The sequence below is a fragment of the Notolepis coatsorum genome (genome assembly GCF_963971535.1).
Source record: "Notolepis coatsorum genome assembly, chromosome: 5".
NCBI lineage: Eukaryota > Metazoa > Chordata > Actinopteri > Aulopiformes > Paralepididae > Notolepis > Notolepis coatsorum.
The window spans coordinates 162,618,868-162,635,606 of NC_140169.1; the positions used below are offsets into that span (position 1 = coordinate 162,618,868).

General features: G+C 46.9%; 1 protein-coding gene across 2 annotated transcripts in view; it reads left to right on the top strand.

Moving 5' to 3' along the window:
- Nucleotides 1–831: 831 nt before the first annotated feature.
- fastkd1 (FAST kinase domains 1) overlaps nt 832–16,739 on the top strand; it is a 49,331-nt gene continuing 33,423 nt past the window's right edge. Inside the window, exons 1-7 of one of the 2 annotated variants that reach the window (XM_084315044.1) lie at nt 832–967; nt 3,806–4,141; nt 8,912–9,119; nt 13,157–13,225; nt 13,647–13,772; nt 14,714–15,118; nt 16,386–16,496. In XM_084315044.1, the coding sequence (XP_084171170.1) occupies nt 3,988–4,141; nt 8,912–9,119; nt 13,157–13,225; nt 13,647–13,772; nt 14,714–15,118; nt 16,386–16,496 (1,073 nt within the window). In that variant the 5' untranslated portion in view covers nt 832–967; nt 3,806–3,987. The remainder of the gene's footprint in view (nt 968–3,805; nt 4,142–8,911; nt 9,120–13,156; nt 13,226–13,646; nt 13,773–14,713; nt 15,119–16,385; nt 16,497–16,739) is intronic. The other variant, XM_084315045.1, reaches the window with a different exon arrangement.

A 16,739-nucleotide genomic window follows, 5' to 3' on the forward strand; every position in this document is an offset into this window, starting at 1 on the left:
GAAAGTAGACACTTTAAGGATTAAGAAAAATCAGGTGGCATAAAAAGTTCCGGGGGGTGCGCGTGGACCCCTATTTCCATCTAGACTATGGCCCCTGTAAATATCCTAACCCAACCCCCTCCAATGTACAGTCATTTACCTAGTATGGTTTTGTCAATAGTCCAATGTACAATTTTGTTTGTTTGTACAGTGTCTCCCCCCCCCCCCTCAATGTACAGTTTTACTTGTTTATACAGTGTGCCCCCCCCCCCCAACCACCTCCAATGTAAATTACCCAGTATGGTTGTCAATATCCCAATGTACCCAACCCCCCCCCCACCCAACCTCCTCCAATGTACAGTTTCTACGTCAAATGTATATACTCCCTTTTCTTGACTCCTTCTGTATCACAAACAGTACTGTATTTGCAAATCTGGTATGTCATAAATGTATAGATGTAGCAGTACTGACTATCTGTATGTCATGTATGTCATATATGTCCTGATGAATTGAAAATGGGGGACCCTGATGTAAACAAGACGAAAGTATTTCTCTGGTCTGCATCCCCTTAACAATTGTGTGTATTGAGCTGTATTGTATTGTACCCATTCTGCAATCTGTTAATAAAGTTTTCAATCAATCAATCAATCAGCATGCATACAGCGTAGTCACACGTGACATACGTGATTTTTTCCCGTAGCCTATTGTTGTTGAATATGCGGAAGAGACCCTTCGGCGTTAAACCAATCAGAGATGGTCTTCGCGGTACGCGGCTAGCCAATCAGAGAGCGTCTTCGCAAACATAGGCTACGGAAAAAAATCACGCGTCACACATGCTTGCAGAAACACAACCCCAAAGTCAATGGAGAATCAAGTAGCTACATAACGCTATATCCTCTGATTTGGCACGTCGTTTTTCTTGCAGCATGATATTTTCCGTCTCGCCAGGGCCAGGGGTGATTTGTCAGATTAAGCCAAGTTAATTGGGGTAAGTGTTTTTCTCGTACGACATATACAAAATCAATCACCTAGAATGACCCATGCTGCCTGCATGCATATCAAATGAATGAATCATGCATTGGGCAAGGCCTACTATACCCTCTAGGCTCTGTTACCCTATACTGTACAAACTCTGAACTCTTTTGCCTATACTGTATTTATACCTACCTACACACTTGCACTGTCTACAACTGCCCTACACTGTAATCATAATTACAACTACCTACCTCACGAATGAATGAATGAATGAATGAAAAACTTTATTTAACAGATTGCAGAATGGGTACAATACAGTACGGCTCAATACACACAATTGTTAAGGGGATGCAGACCAGAGAAAGACGTTTGTCTTGTTTCCATCAGGGTCCCCCATTTTCAATTCATATAGACATTTATAACATACACAACATACATGACATTTATGGCATAGGGACATATAGGTATTTAGTACTGATACATTTGTGACATAAACGGTATTCAAATATACAGTACTGTTACCCCTAGATCCTGACAGAGTATGATGGGGAGGGGACTGTACATTAGGAGGGGGTGGGTGGGTGGGAGAGAGATATACATACGGGGAGGGAATATATACATGCGGTGGGGAGGAGACTGTCTATTAGGAGGTGGTGGGGGTTTTGGGCATTTACGGTGGCCAGTTTGCGTGTTGCTTTTTAACAGCGGAGCAGTGCAAGAATGTGACAATTTGACCATGTGACCGCGGCAACGCGGGAGAGGGCAGTGCGGAAATAGGCTGTCTCTAAGACAAACTCTAACCTTAACCAGCTCCTTAACAGCGCCTAAACTTAACCGTTCTAACCTTAACCAACTCCGAAACAATGCCTAACCTTAACCTTAACCATGCCTAACCTTAACCATAGAAAGAATATTGCCATTCTCTAAGACAAACTCTAACCTTAACCAGCTCCTTAACAGCGCCTAAACTTAACCGTTCTAACCTTAACACTTTGGTTGCCTAAGGTTAAATTAATGATATACCATAGATTGCCAGCGCTATTTGTCTATGGAGAAAGTCCCCTTCTTTGCAGGGCTATAACTTTTTAAATTATATTGCTACATTGCCATTATTAGGGCCCATTCAAAGTCCTATATGTATTGTTCATTGTGTAGCAACGTTAAACTTTTTCATTCACATATTCATAGTAAAGTATGGTCTAATGTATACGTATGTTTTCATCTCTTTCTGCAGCTTTCTCCAGAACGTGATATATAGCCCCAAATGCATTATATTGATGATGAAATACAGTTTGATGGCAATCAGCGCGATATAAAAAATTCCAACTAGACGTACTTCTAGAAGTTACTACACGTCATCTGATGTTGACCGGATGGGCGAGGGGGCGTTTATAATTCCGTGGGCAGCGTTATACCAATCATCTAATGTGGGTCAAATGTTGATAATATCAGTTATTATCGAAGACGGTAACGTTACACGCTGAAACTCACCCCAGTCTCCGCGCGCCGTTGGGCGATCATCGTCGAGTAGAAATTTTATCATTATGGGATATATTATTACCCGGTCCATCTCCAGCTTGTATAATGGTATATACGTCCAAATCATGTTGTTTATCGAGTTATTGGCAATCGATCGCTATGTAGAGTGACGAGCTAGAGTCACGGGACATGTACCGAGTGGCCGGAAGCAATACGGACGTCTAGCAAAACCTCTAATGCGCTTCCTGTTAAGCGCTTGCGCCGATCGGCCACCAGATGGCGCTCCTGAACCGCCAGAGAGCTCAGTGGGTCCTGCTGGTGGATCTCAGGCCAGCGGAGGGACATTATGAATCCGATCGCAGATTTTTGAAATATTGATATAAAGACGACGTACAGCGTCCCCCGGCAACTTTAGCATGGCCAGCAAAGACGTCTAAAGACGGCTCCCGGCAGTCAAAGTGTTAACCAACTCCGAAACAATGCCTAACCTTAACCTTAACCTTAACCATGCCTAACCTTAACCGGCGAAAGAATACATGTTAAAAAAAAAAATCACGTTAAAAAAAAAAATGTCATGGGATTCGAACTCGTCAACAACGGACCGCAGGACCGCTGCCCTGCCAGGTGAGCTGAGCGCCGAATGAAAATCATGGCGGATTAGGGCGGTTACATAATTCCGCAAGCTCTGCCGCTCCGCTCCGCTCTGCGGTTGCCGCGCCTGCCGCGGGGCGTGTCGCAGCCAATCAGGGAAAACGCGGAAGCAACGGCAGCACTGCTCCGCTGTTATTAAGCAATAGGCGGCCAGTTTCGAATTGCAGCCTCCCGTAGGTGCTCTTTAAGAGCGGTTTTGAATGTGGGTAGGGATTCACATTCCTTTACAGCTTTAGGTAGGGCGTTCCACATTGATGTGGCATAATTGCGAAACGTATTTAGTCCCTTGTTTGAGCCGAATCTGGGTTTAACATGATTTGTTGAGCTTCCTCTGGTGTAGTGGTTGTGGTATTCACTGACCTTTGGGAAGTATTTTGACATGTACATGGGTACCTTGGTCGTGTAGTGTATCTTGTAGACCAGGCCCATTGCAAGTTGCTGTACTCTGTCGTCTACTCTAAGCCATCCTAGGTTGTCAAAGTGGGCAGGGGTGAGGTGGGTTCTAGGAGTAAGGTCAAGCAGTAGTCTGACCAGTTTGTTTATATTTTGTGCCCAGTTTAATCACCTGTACATTGTATATTACTATTGCACTTTACTGTTACACTTGCACTCTGGTTGGATGCCAAACCTATTTTTATTTCTGTACTGTACTTGTGCTGTACGGCTACGATGACGATACATTTGAATCTAATCTAAAAATATTTTTGTTTACTTTTTACAGATCACATTGGTCCCTCCTCCCTGAGCAACACTGAAAACAGCCTCTACTTTTGGATCCTAATCTCACATGGACTTGGATGTGGATTTGACAGTGTCATGAGAATGCGGACCCCTGTTTGCTCTTGAATCGGGGGGTCTGAACCCGAGGTCTGCGCTGCTGCGGCGGTGGAACCGGGGGTTGCGATGGGCCCGGCGGGCGGCTATATGTTTCGCCTCCGATCCGCAGGCTCCTACCTGCGCAGGTACCTGCACGGAGGGGGGGCGCCGCCGAGCCGAGACCAGGTTCTGGAGCAGCTGCGCGTGTGTTCCGCGGAGGACCAGGTGTTCGAGGTCGTGGGTAAGATTTGGTGCACGATATATCGGCTGATATGGTGATTTTTTTTTTTCTTACACATCGGTATCGTTCCGATGTCAAAATATAATATCGGCCGCCGATATAATACCAATACTTTTGGCTTTGCCCATTTAAGGCCTACTACTGTACTTTAAAGTTTTGAACTGTTGTACAATGTTCACAGAATACAGTGACTTGGTCTCTCAAAGTGAGTTAGATGTCTATTGAGAATACTCAGGGTTGGCTTATCCATAGCCCCTTACGTGACTGCGATCTGCAAGCCAGGGGCTTTTCGTATCCGCAGTCACTCTCAGCTATGCCGCCACCAGGCTCATATTAAGTACCAAGCGCTGAATTCTGAGCTGGGGGTGGGTCAAAAATATATCAGATATGAATTTCAAAGATACCCAGCGTACAATATGGGTTTAACACAGCTTTACGGTGGGGTCTGGAAGCTCGGAGTTGCTAATAAACAGTTTAAATCATTGTTACAAAACGAGTGGTACTCACAGAGCGAACGTTGGCAAGATGGCGTCTTCTTCTTCTGCCGCTATTTGGCTGCCTGGTGCGCATGCGCTGTGGCACCAACGGCGGAAATGGACGTTCGGTCTGTAAGTACCACTCGTTTTGTAACAATGATTTAAACTGTTTATTAGCAACTCTGAGCTTCCAGACCCCACCGTAAAGCTGTGTTAAACCCATATTGTACGCTGGGTATCTTTGAAATTCATATCTGATATATTTTTGACCCACCCCCAGCTCAGAATTCAGCGCTTGGTACTTAATATGAGCCTGGTGGCGGCATAGCTGAGAGTGACTGCGGATACGAAAAGCCCCTGGCTTGCAGATCGCAGTCACATAAGGGGCTAGCTTATCCATAGTGTGTATTCAGGACACACTTGTATGCTTTATAAAAAAAAATATTTTTATTTAAAGGTCAACCTTCACGTTGTATTTTTGTTCAATAAACAATGTGGACTAGGCCAACAGTGACTTTCATGAAGAATGGGAAAAAAAGTATTGAAATTGACCCAGTTTTAGTGTTTTTATCAAACATTTTGTCTGCCCAACACAATCACCACGCACGTGCATATTTTAATCAATGGTTCATAACGTGCGTGTGTAATCGAAATGATCGTCACAACAGGTGCAGGGCACCAGGGGGCTCACCAGGGGGCGCTTAGAGTCACACACAGCTAGTGGCAGGCACTGATATATGCTTGCTACTACTAGCCGAATGAAAATGTATCTGTTTCACCTAACACTATTGCTCCGTGATTATAGCCACCCATCTCTAAAGCCACAACCACGTTACCATATTTGTAATAATGTAAATCATTGTGTCGTTGTACACATAGTGTTTATAACGTTAGTAGCTAACATAGCTTAGCTTGGTAGCTATTGTGCTAACAAAATATCCCGACATCCGGCTCGCTGGCCGGCATGAACGGCCGACCCAAAATGGTTCTCTCCTCTCTGTACACCCCGTCCCCACGGGTACCCTGCCGGGGGGCCATGGACGCGACAACGGCGACAATGGTGGCAGCCTGTAGGGTGCTCGAGCCCGTAAAGGCTAGTGGTACAAACACGATAGCTATGAGCTAACAACGGCCGCCGCTGTTGTCGCGTCCACAAGCTCCTCCGCAGGACACCCGCGAGGACGGGGGCACACAAAGAGGAGAGAACCATAGGCTAACGTCAGTGTAGTGGTCCCAACTGTAGGCAGCAGGGACGGCGGAGCTATATAGGCTAACTGTGATGCACCGAGTGGGCCACCATTGAACTAGTACTATGACCCGGACGGGCAAGGCATTTCCTGAAGTGACGTCACGGCCGTGCTAGCTTTTAGATTCGGCTCATTAATATGCACCTGTAGTGACGTCGGCGTTTGATAAGCTTTTTTGATTCGCGCGTGCATGTTATTCGTGCGTGGACTTTTTTTTTTTTTTTTTTTAAACTTACATTTTTATTGAACACTCATAGACATACAACACAACATATACAATAACATCAATAACACAACAGTACAATGATGTAGGCCCCTTGAGCTCGGCTGCGCTCATCTTCCCAGACCCCCGCCAGAGGAACCTCCCACCCTCCCCCCCCTAGAAACCGGGCTCCCCCGCATCCCAGGTCCGTCCCACGCGGGGTCCAGCACTCAGCGACACGGGCATCTTGAATCTGATTGGGCCCGACCCAGTAGAGGGGCGAGGGGCAATACTCCCCCCCACCGAGCCAAGCCCGCTACCTCCCATGCCACCAAGCCCCCCACCCCACGCACAACCAACCCACAACCCACGGGATCCCACTCTTCCGGGTCAAACCGCCTAAACGCTGACCCCCACCCCCCTGGGTTGAGCCCATTGGCGCCCCCCATATCTTAGGCCGCTGCGCCCGTAGCCGGGCCCCCATCGACACGGGTCCCTTGAATCAATTGGGCCAGGCCCAGTAGAGGAAAGGATAGGGGACTCGCCCCCCCCCCCCCCCCCCACCGAGCCAAGCCCGCTATTCCCCATGCCCCCGAGAGCCCCACCCCACGCCCATCGGCCCCCCAACACTCAGGGCCCCGCCGGGCAAAGCCCAGCCTCTCTGATCCCCCTGTGAGAGACCCCTCCCTCCTCCCCGAGAGATAGATCACCCCCATATCCTGGTCCACCATGCACAGAGCCGAGCCCCCAGAGCCCCCACCCACCCCCGCCCGACCGCCAGGCCCCTGGCCCACTAGAGCCCCAAGCCCAGGTCCGCAGAAGGTCTAAGCACCACGCCTCAATGGCCCCCCGACCCCCCGCGACGCCAAGCCCGGTGCCCCCCCGGCCCCGACACCTGACCGCCCAGGCACGGTGGCCGAGGACCCCAGGAAACCCACTGTACCTCCCATGTCACCGACATCACCACACACAAATGAAACTAACAATACAATAAGCACACTCTTTCCCCGGTTGGCGGTTTGGAGGGGGATCAGCCCTCCTACTGGAGAAGCCCCCCCCCCCCCAGAGACTAAGATACCCCCCGCAGAGGGCTCTCCCAGCCTCTCTTCATGTCCAACATTTTGAATTCTTGTCCTTCATATTTGTCCATGTGCACATTTAAAACATATATACTTTACATAAATCGCTCCCAAGGTGCACGGGGGATCCATGAGTCTCCCCCTCTCCCCTGCTGGTAGGTGCAGAGTATTGGCTCTCCTGTTGAGAGGGCTCTGCCTAGTGGCGAGGGGTGCCTGATGTCTTGGCCCCCCTTCATCTCACTATAATTGTCCAACATTAGTGTTGTCTATTGTGCTAGAACTCCTGGTCAAAGTTCTCTGTCTGCTTTTCTTCCTGTTCCGAGACCCCCACCTTCCAGTCCTCCCGTGATTCGAGTCCCATGTTCCATCGACTCTCCTTCATCCCAGTCCAATGTGTGTAAACCTCTGTGTGATTATAGTTCTCCATTCTCTGTGTGTAGCATGTTTACTCCTCCAATTATTCTATGTGTTGTATATTTACCCTCCTAATTATTTCCATCTGCAGTGATTATAGTGCGCATTCGTGTATGTGTTCCATTGGGCATTATTGTCTATAGCTGGGGTGGTTAATCCGTTCTTTATGTACTCCTCTCGTTCGCCTCCCCGTGTCTCACCTCGTCTCTTCCTTCACGTCTCCTTATCATTTCCTTCACCTCAAATCTCAAAGTTAATAGTAACCGCTCTCGGGGGGCCTGCCAGCGGGCTGCTTCGGCGCAAGCGCCCCGTGGGCTCTCTGAATCTCCATCACCACATACAGGGTCATATACTCACTTTCCACTCCGTCCTCCAATCTCCATAACCGGGTATTATTTCTCCGCGGTCTCCCTTCCATGTCCGACAGCTTTAACTTCATTTTTTCTTGTTGTAGAATTGCAATTGTCAGTACTTCGTGTATCTTCATTTCCCATTCCTCCGCCTCTGCCGTTCTCCCTTCCAACGTCGCCACGCTCTCACCCTGTTCCACCATCTTTTCATTGACCGCTTCGAGTCCCGCATCCATTTCTCCCCCGATATCCTCCTGCTCCGTCTTCAATTCCTCCCCCAGCCTCCCGACATCGGTCCTTATCGTGTCCGTAATTGTCTGCATATCCGCCAATATTGCGTCCGTCATTGTTTTCATCATTGTTTTCATATATGCCAATATCTCGGCCTGCATGCAGACCGCCCATCCTGGCACTTCCCTGTCGAGCGCGGCCGGCCCACCTCCTCCTTCCACCTGGTCCCTCTCTCCCTCGCGACGGGGATTTTGTATCATCAGATTCTCCCTTCTCAGAGTTCCCTCATTTTCCCTCTTCTTCTCATTCCTTGTTTCCTCCTTGTTCCTTGATTGCATCTCTATTTTTTATTTCTTTTCGGGTCTTTATTCATCCGTTTTTTTACTTATTTGACCAGGAGCTCCAGCACACGCGTGCTACCCGTTTCCTCTCGTCCAATGCTTTTTCGCGTGGACCTTTTTAACTCTTTCAGAGTGGCATTTCCGGTGTCAAATGGAAAAAAATAAATAATGAAATTATATACCAATGATGTAAACTACCCATAATTGATCAGTAGGGTTTAACCTGGAGGTTGGGCTTTAAATATTTATTTTTATTTAACATGTTTTGGTCTTAAAATGCGTTTTGAAAAAAAAGCTCTTTATTTGATTATCGTAAAAAAGTGTTTTCTATATCGACATCGGTAAACATCGGTATCGGCCAGAACAGCAATATTAATATGGGTTATATGATCGGTATCGGCCCACAATTTTCACATCGGTGCATCACTAGGTAAGAACAAGGCCAAGCTCACCGTGGAGAACGTGGACCGCGCCGTCGCCCTGCTCTGGCAGTTCCAGAAGGAGAAGCCGCAGGTGCTGAGGACCCTCCGGGTCGTCCAGAGACACCCGGAGTTCCTCACCCTCCGCGTCCTGGCGGAGAACAAGATCTCCCTCATGAACGAGTCCATGTTGACGGACGTGCTCTACAATGTTCTCAGGTACTGCTGCCAGAAGACCGCGTTTGGTGATCATATGGGGACGCGTGAATACTTTACCCGAGGCAGTTGTCCTTCCGCGTTCGGTTTGCGCGCCCTGATTGGCCTCTGTCCTTTCGCGTTCGGTTTGCGCGCCCTGATTGGCCTCTGTCCTTCCGCGTTCGGTTTGCGCGCCCTGATTGGCCTCTCAGCGCCCAATCGCGTTAGCCCTACTATCGCCGCACTACTCGCTCAATATACTACTATATTGTGCTGTGCTCTCTGTCTGAAGCGGAGCGGGGCTCTGCTGTGCTTACACTTGATGCAATACACGATACTAACTAGAGAGATTAGCGTCACATAGCTGGCCTTTTTCTGAAAACCCAAGCACATATTGTTCCATAGCATATGCCTTCAGTTGATCATGACATCCTCTCTTACCTTGACGATTAAAAAGCCTCCATAATTTAGTAAATAAAGCTGTAGCCAGCCAGCTAGCATTGATGCTATTCAAAATGATATCCACATTAGCTACATAGCTAACCAACTAAATACAATACAGTGGTATCCTGAGGTAATGTTAAATACAACGTTTGCTAGTCGAAATGACTGGACACACACAGGGACAAGTTAAACATCACTCAATTAATTTATTCCAACAGGTAGTTTAGTATTAGTATGCACGGCGGAACAACAATACGAGGAAATGGGGCTGTGGAACGCAAGTGATATTGAGCGAGTAGTAGGGCTAACGCGATTGGGCGCTGAGAGGCCAATCAGGGCAACGCGGAAGGACAACTGCCTTGGGTAAAGTATTCATGCTATGGGGACATACATTAACATTTTACATTTTACTGTATTTTAGAATGTATATCCTTGACTGTATTTTTATTCTTATTCCTATTTTTGACTACCTAATGTTTATTGTAAGCGATAATTGTGAGCTGAAATTCCCTCGGGATCAATGAAGTACTTCTATTCTGTGTGTGTGTGTGTATGTATCTATGTATATGTGTGTGTGTGTATATATTTAGTTTTGTTCTGTTTTGTTTTTTTGATCCACTTTTTCTCTTTTTCTATTTTTTCTCCCATCCCAATTTGATTGTGCCAATTCTTCCCTCCCCTGTCTTGAACGTTGCTCGCATATGCCCCCCACTGGCCGGTTGTAGGGAGGATAGAAGCCTTGCATCACATGTCCCCTCCGCGTCAATACTTCAGGCAACCAACTTGCGTTCAGCGTTTCTCTGATTGGCCACGAGTCGACGCCCATGTGACCGCGGCAGTGCGGAAATGGGCTGCATTCTATTGCCATGCTCTGCGACAAACTCTAACCTTAACCAACTCCGAAAGAATGCCTAAACTTAACCCTAACCTTAACCAACTCCGAAAGAATGCCTAAACTTAACCCTAACCTTAACCAACTCCGAAAGAATGCCTAAACTTAACCCTAACCTTAACCAACTCCGAAAGAATGCCTAAACTTAACCGGCGAAAGAAATATTGCCATGCTCTAAGACAAACTCTAACCTTAACCAACTCCGAAAGAATGCCTAAACTTAACCATAACCTTAACCAACTCCGAAAGAATGCCTAAACTTAACCGGCGAAAGAAAGACGTTTATATAGAGAGGCGATAAATTAATTAAACGTAAAAAAAAAAAAAAGAAAAAATTGAAGTGATTCGAACTTGTCACCAACTGGACCGCAGGCTCCACAGCAAGGCGGCGAACGAGTTGAGCTAACCGTCGATGTTAAAACAGGGGGGATTGCGTGCCGCTGCCGCCTGCCGCTGCGCTCTGCTGCTCCGCTCTGGCGCTGCCGCGGGGGCGTGGCTAGGCGCAAGTTGGTTGCCTGAAGTAATGAAGCGTCCCCTCCGGTACATGAGGAGGCAGCCTGTCACATCTTTTCACCTGCCAGCGCGGACTCTCATTGGTTACGAGGTGTAACGTGTGGGAGGCTCACACTACCCCCGCCATTTCCTGTCTCTGCTGTGCAGGCGGCCCCAACCGACCTGTAGGAGTCGCTGTCCACAACGTCCAGATTACCACCGATCGACTTCCACCCGCTAACTCTGCCAATTGAGTTAGTATGACGGCCGGCCCAAGCTGGAGGCAGCGCAGACAGCCGGAGTCGAACCCGGTGTCTCTTGCGTTGGTGACGAGTGCAATGTCCGCTGTGCCACCCAGCCGCACTTTTGTTTTGTGCTGTTATATTAATATAGGTTTTGTCTATACTGTTCTTTTTTTGTATCATTATCAAATAATAATATAAAACAAATATATATATATATATATTAGTGCTGTCAGGCGATTAAAGGGGAACTATCTTATAAATGGCATTTTTCAGTGTTTAGCATTGTTTCCTAGCTATGTGGACTTATATTAATATGATCTATGTCTCTAATTCTCATATTGGCGCATTCTTCCAATTCTCCTCTCACAATATTCACCCTCACTGAACTGAGTCATATGAAAATGTGCAAGTGCCCAAATAGTGAAAGAAATAGTAAAATAGTTCCCCTTTAAAAAAAAGTATCTAATTAATTACAGGATTTGTAATTAATTAATCTAATTAATCGCATTTTAATCGCATTACCATTTTAGGCCTGATATTCTATATTCTATAATCATATTTCAAATTGCATGTGTCTGGGTGGCAGAATTCAGCACTGTATCTACAAAACCTTCTGTTTAATCATCTTCCATTTATTCATTTGCTTAGATTTTTCAGGTCTGGTCAATTTTAGCATGGTGTTATTCACAGTCAAAGATTTTTTATTGATATTCTCATTTGGTTCATTACAATTTACTCAAGCCTAGTAACAGACACAGTATTTCTGACACTGGGAATACATTCCCTGAGATCCATAGATGTCCCTAGAATCAGATACCAAGAACATGCAAATGGACCATATTAACACTATGGGTGCTGGCCAGAAATCCGGAAAATGACTGTGGATTGCCAGCGCTATTTGTCTATGGAGAAATTCCCCTTCTTTGCAGGGCTATAACTTTTTAAATTCTATTGCTACATTGCCATTATTAGGGCCCATTCAAAGTCCTATATGTATTGTTCATTGTGTAGCAACGTTAAACTTTTTCATTCACATATTCATAGTAAAGTATGGTCTAATGTATAAGTATGTTTTCATCTCTTTCTGCAGCTTTCTCCAGAACGTGATATATAGCCCCAAATGCATTATATTGATGATGAAATACAGTTTGATGGCAATCGGGGCGATATAAAAAATTTCAATTGGACGTACTTCTAGAATGATCTACGTATGATCTGATGATGACCGGATGGGCGGGGGATCGTTTATAATTCCGTGGGCAGCGTTATATCATTCATCTAGTGTGGGTGATATGTTCATCATAACAGTTTATATGGAATACGATCAAAAATAACGCTGAATCTTACCGTATCCTCCTCGCGCCGTTGGGCGATGAGCGTGGAACAGTCATTTACCTATTATGGTATGTAGAAATATCGGGTCCATTTCCAGCTTGTATAATAGTATATATGTCCAAATCATGTTGTTTATCGAGTTATTGGCAATCGATCGCTATGTATTGTGTCGAGATCGAGTCCCGGTAGCCAAACAGAGTGCCCAAAAGTAATACGGCCGACCAGCACAACCTCCATAGCACTTCCTGTTTGGCGATTGCGCCGATCGGCCACCAGATGGTGCTCCTGAACCGCCAGAGAGCTCAGTGGGTCCTCCTGGTGGATCTCAGGCCAGCGGAGGGGAAATATGAATCCTTTTTGAAATATTGATATAAGGACGCTGTAAAGCGTCCTCCGGCAACTTGAGCATGGCCGGGAATGACGCTTTTAAGCGTTTTCCGGTAGTCAGTGTTAAAAAAAAGTCTGTAAATTTTTTATTTATTTTTTTGTAAATAAATGTTGAGTTAATTCTCATAACACGATAATTTGCTGTGTAATTAATTAATCTAATTAACGCGATAAACTGACAGCCCTAATATATATATATATATATATATATAAAATAAATCGGACATTTGAAAAAGCATTACAATAAATTATTCTCCTTCCTTCAGGCTCGGTGTGGAACACCATGACTCCCTCGTTCAACACTTAATTTCAGAGGCGTGGCTCAGAATCGACAGGTATTATAATCCGAGTGATTGATTGATTGATTTTATTGTGAATTAGAGACATCATCCAAGGGGTCAACATAAAACATCATATCAATAAAACATTAAGAGACAATATGCATATACAGTATAGATGATAAAAGAATAATAAATATGCTACCCTAGTAGCCTCTCTTTCCTATACCCATAGCCATGTTCGTACAGACTTTTTGAAGCCAGTTAACCCGGGGGCCTGTTTAATGCTGCTGGGCAGGCTGTTCCACAGTACTGCAGCTGAATAAAGGACGGTCTGCTGGCCGTACGAAATAAGTTTAAATCTAAAAGGGACTATGTTTGTGTTTCTGTTATAATGATATACCTTCTGGTTTGCAGTGGATCTGTTTTATTTATTTATGTATCTATTGTGAATCCATGTACGTTGTGTGCTTTGCAGACTTCCAATGTCATCTCTGTCCAAGTTTGCCGTCTGTTTGAGTGATCAGCACCTGCAACACAGTCCTCTGATGGGTCAGATCGCTGACATCCTCAGTCACAGGCTCGCCTCAATCGACGACGCCAGGTACGTAACGATAAGAACGGTCGGTACGATCTCGGAGACGGATCAAAGAGACGGTGTCTCCCAATGCGTTGGTTTATTTACAGTGACCCACCTCGATGTCGGACAACTCCACTACACAGGTTCCCCAGACTGGTACAGTAACATGTTATTAACAGTAATTTGTGTGTTGTACACGCACGCACACACACACAACTAACGACTGCAGAACTTGAAAACGATTAGGAACGTCTGACCACTAAGTGTGTCCCGACTCTTAACCACCAAAACCTGCACGGACTACAACGTATGACTTATATCATGCCAGTTAGTGTATACTGCACCTAGTGTATACTGTTTACCTTTACTCTTACTCTTATACTCTTACTCTTAGTATATATATATATATATATATATATATATATATATATATATATATATATATTCAAATTCTTTATTGTAACTAGGGATGCTCGATATTGGCTTTTTTACCGATACCGATATTCCGATATTGTCCAACTCTTAATTTCGATACCGATATCAACCGATACCGATATATGCAGGGTTTCCCCCCAAAAAAAACGGAATAATTTCAGGTAATTAATAATTTCACTGGATGCATTCAAAAGGCTTTCTAAATGTAAGCATTATCTGTGCAAAATATGATAATTAAAAAAGTAAAAATTAACATTACATATCTCTCTCTCTTCTCCTCTACTCTCTTCTCTTTCATCCTCTCCTCTCCTTCTCTTTCATCCTCTCCTCTACTCTTCTCTTTCATCCACTCCTCTCCTCTCCTTCTCTTTCATCCTCTTTCATCCTCTCCTCTCCTCTACTCTCTTCTCTTTCATCCTCCCCTCCTCTCACCTCTCCTTTCCTCTACTCTTCGCTTTCATCCTCTCTTCTACTCTCTCCTCCTCTCCTCTCCCCTCCTCCTCTCCTCTCTCACTGCCCCGCGTCTCCAGGGTCCTGACGACGTTGATGATCAGCGTGTCGTCCCTGGTCTCGCCCCGTCTGCGGGACGCGCTGGTCGCCCGGGCGAGCCTCCTCCTGGACGCCATGGACCCCGGGCGCTACAACAATGCCCGGAGGGTGGTGCAGTTCCTGCGCAACATGCGGCACAACTACCGGCCGCTGCTGGAGAAGTGCAACCGGATCCTGGTGCGCAACGTGCCGCGGCTGGACGCGGAGAACATCGGCATCGTGCTCGGCCTCTACCAGTCGCTGCACTTCAACAACTGTGACCTGAGGCTGGCGGCCAAGCGCAGGCTGACGGAGCTGGTGGACTACAGCGCCGCCACGGAGCCCCAAGCCTTCACCAAGCTGTTCGTGGCCCTCTGCCCCATGGCCAGCGCCGAGGTCAGGGAGGGGTGAGTGGATTTATTATAATAATAATAATAAGGCTGGGTGGCGCTGCGGACATTACGCTTGTCACCAACGCAAGAGACACCGGGTTTGAATCTGGCTGTCGGCGTTGCCTCCGGCTTGGCCCGGCCGTCATACTAACTCAATTGGCAGTTAGCGGGTGGAAGTCGATGGGTGGTAATCTGGACGTTGTGGACAGCGACTCCTACAGGTCGGTCAGGGCGCCTGCACAGCAGAGACAGGAAATGGCGGGGGTAGTGTGAGCCTCCCACACGTTACACCTCGCCAATGAGAGTCCGCGCTGGCAGGTGAAAAGATGTGACGGGCTGCCTCCTCGTGTACCGGAGGGGACACGTGATGCAAGGCTTCTATCCTCCATACAATCGGCCAGTGGGGGGCATATGCGAGCACCGTTCAAGACAGGGGAGGGGAGAATTGGCACAGCAAAATTGGGATGGGAGAAAAATAGAAAAAGAGGAGAAAAAGTGGATAAGGAGGTCAGAGAGGTAGGGGTGGTGGAGGAGGTCAGAGGTAGGGGTGGTGGAGGAGGTCAGAGGTAGGGGTGGTGGAGGAGGTTAGAGAGGTAGAGGTGGTGGAGGAGGTCAGAGAGGTAGAGGTGGTGGAGGAGGTCAGAGAGGTAGGGGTGATGGAGGAGGTCAGAGGTAGGGGTGGTGGAGGAGGTCAGAGAGGTAGGGGTGGTGGAGGAGGTCAGAGAGGTAGGGGTGATGGAGGAGGTCAGAGAGGTAGGGGTGGTGGAGGAGGTCAGAGAGGTAGGGGTGATGGAGGAGGTCAGAGAGGTAGGGGTGATGGAGGAGGTCAGAGGTAGGGGTGGTGGTGGAGGAGGTCAGAGAGGTAGAGGTGGTGGAGGAGGTCAGAGGTAGGGGTGGTGGAGGAGGTCAGAGAGGTAGGGGTGGTGGAGGAGGTCAGAGAGGTAGGGGTGATGGAGGAGGTCAGAGAGGTAGGGGTGGTGGAGGAGGTCAGAGAGGTAGAGGTGGTGGAGGAGGTCAGAGAGGTAGGGGTGGTGGAGGAGGTCAGAGAGGTAGAGGTGGTGGAGGAGGTCAGAGAGGTAGAGGTGATGAAAGGAGGTCACCATTCCTCTCCACTGCTCAGACGATAATAATGACCCGTTGGTTTCATTGAGGAATGCAGACATTGCTTTTGTGTGAAGTTGTGAGTGTCGATACAGGTAGCTCTTCCACCACATTGTGACGGGCGCCTGGTCGAGAAACATCACAGACCGAAACATCAGAATGTCGACTCCCTTCCCCTCAGGCTGGAGAACACGGCACTCTTGCTGTCGGACGAGTTCAACGCCCAGCAGGCTCTGGCTGTCACAGACACTCTGGAAGTGGTTCAGAGTAGGAACCATCAGTTGATCAACAAGTAAGTGTCCATCTCTATCATCACTGTCGTACAACACCTTATCTTATCATATGTTTATGTTTATTTAGGATCCCCATTAGCTTTTGCACTTGACAAAAGCTATTCTTCCTGAGGTCCGGCACTTACAACAATATTCAATACATTACATCGTTATCAACATCAATTACATCATCAATTACATCATTAACAATCTCATCCTCAGTTAAGGATCATATTGTACAACATACTTATTAGTATTAAGTA